Source organism: Schistocerca piceifrons, chromosome 8 (assembly GCF_021461385.2).
Source record: "Schistocerca piceifrons isolate TAMUIC-IGC-003096 chromosome 8, iqSchPice1.1, whole genome shotgun sequence".
In the NCBI taxonomy this organism is placed as follows: Eukaryota; Metazoa; Arthropoda; class Insecta; order Orthoptera; family Acrididae; genus Schistocerca; species Schistocerca piceifrons.
The window spans coordinates 358,595,552-358,604,488 of NC_060145.1; the positions used below are offsets into that span (position 1 = coordinate 358,595,552).

Consider the following 8,937-nt stretch of genomic DNA (forward strand, 5'->3'; position numbering starts at 1 on the left):
AGAGGCGCAAATTTGGCAGAGGCGCAAATTTGGCAGAGGCGCAAATTTGGCAGAGGCGCAAATTTGGCAGAGGCGCAAATTTGGCAGAGGCGCAAATTTGGCAGAGGCGCAAATTTGGCAGAGGCGCAAATTTGGCAGAGGCGCAAATTTGGCAGAGGCGCAAATTTGGCAGAGGCGCAAATTTGGCAGAGGCGCAAATTTGGCAGAGGCGCAAATTTGGCAGAGGCGCAAATTTGGCAGAACTTGACTAGGAAAATGAATCGGTTGGTAGGATGGGTTCACGAGTGATGAGAAAAACGCAAAAATGGGAAAGGCGCAAGTGTGGGGGGGACGGCGGCGCAATTGTGGGGGGGCGGCGGCGCAAGTGTGGGGGGGACGGCGACGCAAGTGTGGGGGGGACGCAAACATCGGAAAATCCCAAATATGGCAGGAGAGAATTTTGTGGCACAACTTGATTAGAATGAATCGGTTGGTAGGGTGGGTTCATGAGTGATGCGAAAAACGCAAATATGGGAAAAATGCAATTATGGGAAGGACGCGAGTATGGGAAGGACGCGAGTGTGGGAAGGACGCGAGTGTGGGAAGGACGCGAGTGTGGGAAGGACGCGAGTGTGGGAAGGACGCGAGTGTGGGAAGGACGCGAGTGTGGGAAGGACGCGAGTGTGGGAAGGACGCGAGTGTGGGAAGGACGCGAGTGTGGGAAGGACGCGAGTGTGGGAAGGACGCGAGTGTGGGAAGGACGCGAGTGTGGGAAGGACGCGAGTGTGGGAAGGACGCGAGTGTGGGAAGGACGCGAGTGTGGGAAGGACGCGAGTGTGGGAAGGACGCGAGTGTGGGAAGGACGCGAGTGTGGGAAGGACGCGAGTGTGGGAAGGACGCGAGTGTGGGAAGGACGCGAGTGTGGGAAGGACGCGAGTGTGGGAAGGACGCGAGTGTGGGAAGGACGCGAGTGTGGGAAGGACGCGAGTGTGGGAAGGACGCGAGTGTGGGAAGGACGCGAGTGTGGGAAGGACGCGAGTGTGGGAAGGACGCGAGTGTGGGAAGGACGCGAGTGTGGGAAGGACGCGAGTGTGGGAAGGACGCGAGTGTGGGAAGGACGCGAGTGTGGGAAGGACGCGAGTGTGGGAAGGACGCGAGTGTGGGAAGGACGCGAGTGTGGGAAGGACGCGAGTGTGGGAAGGACGCGAGTGTGGGAAGGACGCGAGTGTGGGAAGGACGCGAGTGTGGGAAGGACGCGAGTGTGGGAAGGACGCGAGTGTGGGAAGGACGCGAGTGTGGGAAGGACGCGAGTGTGGGAAGGACGCGAGTGTGGGAAGGACGCGAGTGTGGGAAGGACGCGAGTGTGGGAAGGACGCGAGTGTGGGAAGGACGCGAGTGTGGGAAGGACGCGAGTGTGGGAAGGACGCGAGTGTGGGAAGGACGCGAGTGTGGGAAGGACGCGAGTGTGGGAAGGACGCGAGTGTGGGAAGGACGCGAGTGTGGGAAGGACGCGAGTGTGGGAAGGACGCGAGTGTGGGAAGGACGCGAGTGTGGGAAGGACGCGAGTGTGGGAAGGACGCGAGTGTGGGAAGGACGCGAGTGTGGGAAGGACGCGAGTGTGGGAAGGACGCGAGTGTGGGAAGGACGCGAGTGTGGGAAGGACGCGAGTGTGGGAAGGACGCGAGTGTGGGGAAATCGCACATATAGCAGAAACGCGAGTATGGGGAAATCGCACATATAGCGGAAGAGAATTTTGTGTTACAACTTGACTAGAAGAAGGAATCGGTTGGTAGGATGGGTTCATGGTTAATGTGAAAAACGCAAAAATGGGAGAACTGCAAGGGAAAATCGCCAAAATCGGAAAATCGCAAATATGGCAGAAGGGAATTTTGTCGCACAATTTGACTAGAAGAAGGAATCGGTTGGAAGGATGGGTTCATGAGTAATGGGAAAAACGCAAATAAGGGAGGAACGCAGACGTGGGAAGAACGCAAATATGAGAGGAACTTGTTGCACAACTTAACAAGAGGAAAGAATCGGTTGGTAGAATACGGTCTGAAGCATCAAGGGTTCGCGAAACATGGGGAAAAACGCGAATATGGGGAGAAACGCGTATATGGGGAGACACGCGAATATTGGAAAACAACGTGAATATGGGGAAAAACGCGAATATGGCGAAAAACGCAAATATGAAAAAACGCAATATTCCCATATTTGCGTTTTCCCCCCACATTTGCGTTTTTCCCCCCACATTTGCGTTTTTCCCCCCAACATTTGCGTTTTTCCCCCCACATTTGCGTTTTTCCCCCCACATTTGCGTTTTTCCCCCCACATTTGCGTTTTTTCCCCCCACATTTGCGTTTTTTCCCCCCATCTTTTGCGAACCCTTGATGCTTCAGACCATATTCTACCAAACGATTCTTTCCTCTTGTCAAGTTGTGCAACAAGTTTACCTTCTCTCATATTTGCGTTTTCTCCCGTACTTGTGTTTTCCCCATACTTGCGTTTTTCCCCGTATTTGCGTTTTTCCCCGTATATGCGTTTTTCCCCGTATATGCGTTTTTCCCCGTATTTGCGTTTTTCCCCGTATTTGCGTTTTTCCCCGTATTTGCGTTTTTCCCCGTATTTGCGTTTTTCCCCGTATTTGCGTTTTTCCCCGTATTTGCGTTTTTCCCCGTATTTGCGTTTTTCCCCGTATTTGCGTTTTTCCCCGTATTTGCGTTTTTCCCCGTATTTGCGTTTTTCCCCGTATTTGCGTTTTTCCCCGTATTTGCGTTTTTCCCCGTATTTGCGTTTTTCCCCGTATTTGCGTTTTTCCCCGTATTTGCGTTTTTCCCCGTATTTGCGTTTTTCCCCGTATTTGCGTTTTTCCCCGTATTTGCGTTTTTCCCCGTATTTGCGTTTTTCCCCGTATTTGCGTTTTTCCCCGTATTTGCGTTTTTCCCCGTATTTGCGTTTTTGCCCGTATTTGCGTTTTTGCCCGTATTTGCGTTTTTGCCCGTATTTGCGTTTTTGCCCGTATTTGCGTTTTTGCCCGTATTTGCGTTTTTGCCCGTATTTGCGTTTTTGCCCGTATTTGCGTTTTTGCCCGTATTTGCGTTTTTGCCCGTATTTGCGTTTTTGCCCGTATTTGCGTTTTTGCCCGTATTTGCGTTTTTGCCCGTATTTGCGTTTTTGCCCGTATTTGCGTTTTTGCCCGTATTTGCGTTTTTGCCCGTATTTGCGTTTTTGCCCGTATTTGCGTTTTTGCCCGTATTTGCGTTTTTGCCCGTATTTGCGTTTTTGCCCGTATTTGCGTTTTTGCCCGTATTTGCGTTTTTGCCCGTATTTGCGTTTTTGCCCGTATTTGCGTTTTTGCCCGTATTTGCGTTTTTGCCCGTATTTGCGTTTTTGCCCGTATTTGCGTTTTTGCCCGTATTTGCGTTTTTGCCCGTATTTGCGTTTTTGCCCGTATTTGCGTTTTTGCCCGTATTTCCGCTTCTCCCGTATTTCCGCTTCTCCCGTATTTCCGCTTCTCCCGTATTTCCGCTTCTCCCGTATTTCCGCTTCTCCCGTGTTTCCGCTTCTCCCGTGTTTCCGCTTCTCCCGTGTTTCCGCTTCTCCCGTGTTTCCGCTTCTCCCGTGTTTCCGCTTCTCCCGTGTTTCCGCTTCTCCCGTGTTTCCGCTTCTCCCGTGTTTCCGCTTCTCCCGTGTTTCCGCTTCTCCCGTGTTTCCGCTTCTCCCGTGTTTCCGCTTCTCCCGTGTTTCCGCTTCTCCCGTGTTTCCGCTTCTCCCGTGTTTCCGCTTCTCCCGTGTTTCCGCTTCTCCCGTGTTTCCGCTTCTCCCGTGTTTCCGCTTCTCCCGTGTTTCCGCTTCTCCCGTGTTTCCGCTTCTCCCGTGTTTCCGCTTCTCCCGTGTTTCCGCTTCTCCCGTGTTTCCGCTTCTCCCGTGTTTCCGCTTCTCCCGTGTTTCCGCTTCTCCCGTGTTTCCGCTTCTCCCGTGTTTCCGCTTCTCCCGTGTTTCCGCTTCTCCCGTGTTTCCGCTTCTCCCGTGTTTCCGCTTCTCCCGTGTTTCCGCTTCTCCCGTGTTTCCGCTTCTCCCGTGTTTCCGCTTCTCCCGTGTTTCCGCTTCTCCCGTGTTTCCGCTTCTCCCGTGTTTCCGCTTCTCCCGTGTTTCCGCTTCTCCCGTGTTTCCGCTTCTCCCGTGTTTCCGCTTCTCCCGTGTTTCCGCTTCTCCCGTGTTTCCGCTTCTCCCGTGTTTCCGCTTCTCCCGTGTTTCCGCTTCTCCCGTGTTTCCGCTTCTCCCGTGTTTCCGCTTCTCCCGTGTTTCCGCTTCTCCCGTGTTTCCGCTTCTCCCGTGTTTCCGCTTCTCCCGTGTTTCCGCTTCTCCCGTGTTTCCGCTTCTCCCGTGTTTCCGCTTCTCCCGTGTTTCCGCTTCTCCCGTGTTTCCGCTTCTCCCGTGTTTCCGCTTCTCCCGTGTTTCCGCTTCTCCCGTGTTTCCGCTTCTCCCGTGTTTCCGCTTCTCCCGTGTTTCCGCTTCTCCCGTGTTTCCGCTTCTCCCGTGTTTCCGCTTCTCCCGTGTTTCCGCTTCTCCCGTGTTTCCGCTTCTCCCGTGTTTCCGCTTCTCCCGTGTTTCCGCTTCTCCCGTGTTTCCGCTTCTCCCGTGTTTCCGCTTCTCCCGTGTTTCCGCTTCTCCCGTGTTTCCGCTTCTCCCGTGTTTCCGCTTCTCCCGTGTTTCCGCTTCTCCCGTGTTTCCGCTTCTCCCGTGTTTCCGCTTCTCCCGTGTTTCCGCTTCTCCCGTGTTTCCGCTTCTCCCGCGTTTGCGCTTCTCCCGCGTTTGCGCTTCTCCCGCGTTTGCGCTTCTCCCGCGTTTGCGCTTCTCCCGCGTTTGCGCTTCTCCCGCGTTTGCGCTTCTCCCGCGTTTGCGCTTCTCCCGCGTTTGCGCTTCTCCCGCGTTTGCGCTTCTCCCGCGTTTGCGCTTCTCCCGCGTTTGCGCTTCTCCCGCGTTTGCGCTTCTCCCGCGTTTGCGCTTCTCCCGCGTTTGCGCTTCTCCCGCGTTTGCGCTTCTCCCGCGTTTGCGCTTCTCCCGCGTTTGCGCTTCTCCCGCGTTTGAGTTTCTCCCGCGTTTGAGTTTCTCCCGCGTTTGAGTTTCTCCCGCGTTTGAGTTTCTCCCGCGTTTGAGTTTCTCCCGCGTTTGAGTTTCTCCCGCGTTTGAGTTTCTCCCGCGTTTGAGTTTCTCCCGCGTTTGAGTTTCTCCCGCGTTTGAGTTTCTCCCGCGTTTGAGTTTCTCCCGCGTTTGAGTTTCTCCCGCGTTTGAGTTTCTCCCGCGTTTGCGTTTCTCCCGCGTTTGCGTTTCTCCCGCGTTTGCGTTTCTCCCGCGTTTGCGTTTCTCCCGCGTTTGCGTTTCTCCCGCGTTTGCGTTTCTCCCGCGTTTGCGTTTCTCCCGCGTTTGCGTTTCTCCCGCGTTTGCGTTTCTCCCGCGTTTGCGTTTCTCCCGCGTTTGCGTTTCTCCCGCGTTTGCGTTTCTCCCGCGTTTGCGTTTCTCCCGCGTTTGCGTTTCTCCCGCGTTTGCGTTTCTCCCGCGTTTGCGTTTCTCCCGCGTTTGCGTTTCTCCCGCGTTTGCGTTTCTCCCGCGTTTGCGTTTTTCCCGCGTTTGCGTTTTTCCCGCGTTTGCGCCTTCCCCGCGTTTGCGCCTTCCCCGCGTTTGCGCCTTCCCCGCGTTTGCGCCTTTCCCGTATAGGCGCCTTTCCCGTATTTCTGTATTTCCCATATATACGTTTTTCCCATATATACGTTTTTCCCATATATACGTTTTTCCCATATTTCGTGAATCATTGATGGTTCGGACAATGTCTTAAAACTGAGTCTTTCCTCTTGTCAAGTTGTGGCACAAGTTTATCTTCTCTCACATTTGCATTTTTCCCATATTTGTGTTTTTCCCATATTTGTGTCGTTTCCATATTTGTGTTGTTTCCATATTTGTGTTGTTTCCATATTTGTGTCGTTTCCATATTTGTGTCGTTTCCATATTTGTGTCGTTTCCATATTTGTGTCGTTTCCATATTTGTGTCGTTTCCATATTTGTGTCGTTTCCATATTTGTGTCGTTTCCATATTTGTGTCGTTTCCATATTTGTGTCGTTTCCATATTTGTGTCGTTTCCATATTTGTGTCGTTTCCATATTTGTGTCGTTTCCATATTTGTGTCGTTTCCATATTTGTGTCGTTTCCATATTTGTGTCGTTTCCATATTTGTGTCGTTTCCATATTTGTGTCGTTTCCATATTTGTGTCGTTTCCATATTTGTGTCGTTTCCATATTTGTGTCGTTTCCATATTTGTGTCGTTTCCATATTTGTGTCGTTTCCATATTTGTGTCGTTTCCATATTTGTGTCGTTTCCATATTTGTGTCGTTTCCATATTTGTGTCGTTTCCATATTTGTGTCGTTTCCATATTTGTGTCGTTTCCATATTTGTGTCGTTTCCATATTTGTGTCGTTTCCATATTTGTGTCGTTTCCATATTTGTGTCGTTTCCATATTTGTGTCGTTTCCATATTTGTGTCGTTTCCATATTTGTGTCGTTTCCATATTTGTGTCGTTTCCATATTTGTGTCGTTCCATATTTGTGTCGTTTCCATATTTGTGTCGTTTCCATATTTGTGTCGTTTCCATATTTGTGTCGTTTCCATATTTGGTGTCGTTTCCATATTTGTGTCGTTTCCATATTTGTGTCCGTTTCCATATTTGTGTCGTTTCCATATTTGTGTCGTTTCCATATTTGTGTCGTTTCCATATTTGTGTCGTTTCCATATTTGTGTCGTTTCCATATTTGTGTCGTTTCCATATTTGTGTCGTTTCATATTTGTGTCGTTTCCATATTTGTGTCGTTTCCATATTTGTGTCGTTTCCATATTTGTGTCGTTTCCATATTTGTGTCGTTTCCATATTTGTGTCGTTTCCATATTTGTGTCGTTTCCATATTTGTGTCGTTTCCATATTTGTGTCGTTTCCATATTTGTGTCGTTTCCATATTTGTGTCGTTTCCATATTTGTGTCGTTTCCATATTTGTGTCGTTTCATATTTGTGTCGTTTCCATATTTGTGTCGTTTCCATATTTGTGTCGTTTCCATATTTGTGTCGTTTCCATATTTGCGCCGTTTCCATATTTGCGCCGTTTCCATATTTGCGCCGTTTCCATATTTGCGCCGTTTCCATATTTGCGCCGTTTCCATATTTGCGCCGTTTCCATATTTGCGCCGTTTCCATATTTGCGCCGTTTCCATATTTGCGCCGTTTCCCATATTTGCGCCTTTCCCATATTTGCGCCTTTCCCATATTTGCGCCTTTCCCATATTTGCGCCTTTCCCATATTTGCGCCTTTCCCATATTTGCGCCTTTCCCATATTTGCGCCTTTCCCATATTTGCGCCTTTCCCATATTTGCGCCTTTCCATATTTGCGCCTTTCCCATATTTGCGCCTTTTCCCATATTTGCGTCTTTCCCATATTTCGTGAATCCTTGATGCTTCAGACAATGTATTACCAACCGAGACTTTCCTCTTGTCCACGTTGTGCCACAAGTTTTTCTTCTCTCATTTTTGCTTTTTTTTTACATATTTGCGTTTTTCCCATATTTGCGCTTTTATCATATTAGCGTTTTTCCCAAATTAGCGTTTTTCCCATATTTATGTATTTCCCATATATACGTTTTTCCCATATTTGCGTTTTTTTCCAAAAAAAATGGCTCTGAGCACTATGGGACTCAACTGCTGAGGTCATTAGTCCCCTAGAACTTAGAACTAGTTAAACCTAACTAACCTAAGGACATCACAAACATCTATGCCCGAGGCAGGATTCGAACCTGCGACCGTAGCGGTCTTGCGGTTCCATACTGCAGCGCTTTTAACCACACGGCCACTTTGGCCGGCCGCGTTTTTTCCATATTTGGGGTTTTTCCCATATTTGCGCTTTTCCCAAATTTGCGCTTTTCCCCAAATTTGCGCTTTTCCCAAATTTGCGCTTTTCCCAAATTTGCGCTTTTCCCACATTTGCGCTTTCCCACATTGCGCTTTCCACATTTGCGCTTTTCCCACATTTGCGCTTTTCCCACATTTTGCGCTTTTCCCACATTTGCGCTTTTCCCACATTTGCGCTTTTCCCACATTTGCGCTTTTCCCACATTTGCGCTTTTCCCACATTTGCGCTTTTCCCACATTTGCGCTTTTCCCACATTTGCGCTTTTCCCACATTTGCGCTTTTCCCACATTTGCGCTTTTCCCACATTTGCGCTTTTCCCACATTTGCGCTTTTCCCACATTTGCGCTTTTCCCACATTTGCGCTTTTCCCACATTTGCGCTTTTCCCACATTTTGCGCTTTTCCCACATTTGCGCTTTTCCCACATTTGCGCTTTTCCCACATTTTGCGCTTTTCCCACATTTGCGCTTTTCCCACATTTGCGCTTTTCCCACATTTGCGCTTTTCCCACATTTGCGCTTTTCCCACATTTGCGCTTTTCCCACATTTGCGCTTTTCCCCACATTTGCGCTTTTCCCACATTTGCGCTTTTCCCACATTTGCGCTTTTCCCACATTTGCGCTCTTTCCCACATTTGCGCTTTTCCCACATTTGCGCTTTTCCCACATTTGCGCTTTTCCACATTTGCGCTTTTCCCACATTTGCGCTTTTCCACATTTGCGCCTTCCCACATTTGCGCCCTTCCCACATTTGCGCCCTTCCCACATTTGCGCCCTTCCCACATTTTGCGCCCTTCCCACATTTGCGCCCTTCCCACATTTGCGCCCTTCCCACATTTGCGCCCTTCCACATTTGCGCCCTTCCCACATTTGCGCCCTTCCCACATTTGCGCCCTTCCCACATTTGCGCCCTTCCCACATTTGCGCCCTTCCCCACATTTGCGCCCTTCCCACATTTGCGCCCTTCCCACATTTGCGCCCTTCCCACATTTGCGCCCTCCCCA

General features: G+C 50.2%; 1 protein-coding gene across 1 annotated transcript; it reads left to right on the forward strand.

The window, feature by feature from the left end:
* The first annotated feature begins 543 nt into the window (after positions 1–543).
* Positions 544–1,686, forward strand: LOC124712347. Its single transcript, XM_047242643.1, has one exon. It carries the CDS (start codon positions 544–546, stop codon positions 1,684–1,686), a length of 1,143 nt encoding a protein of 380 aa, XP_047098599.1.
* The last annotated feature ends 7,251 nt before the right edge of the window (positions 1,687–8,937 follow it).

What these genes read in the sequence shown, in the direction of transcription:
- LOC124712347 (XM_047242643.1), top strand. Translation starts at nt 544, where the DNA reads ATGGGAAGGACGCGAGTGTGGGAAGGACGCGAGTGTGGGAAGGACGCG.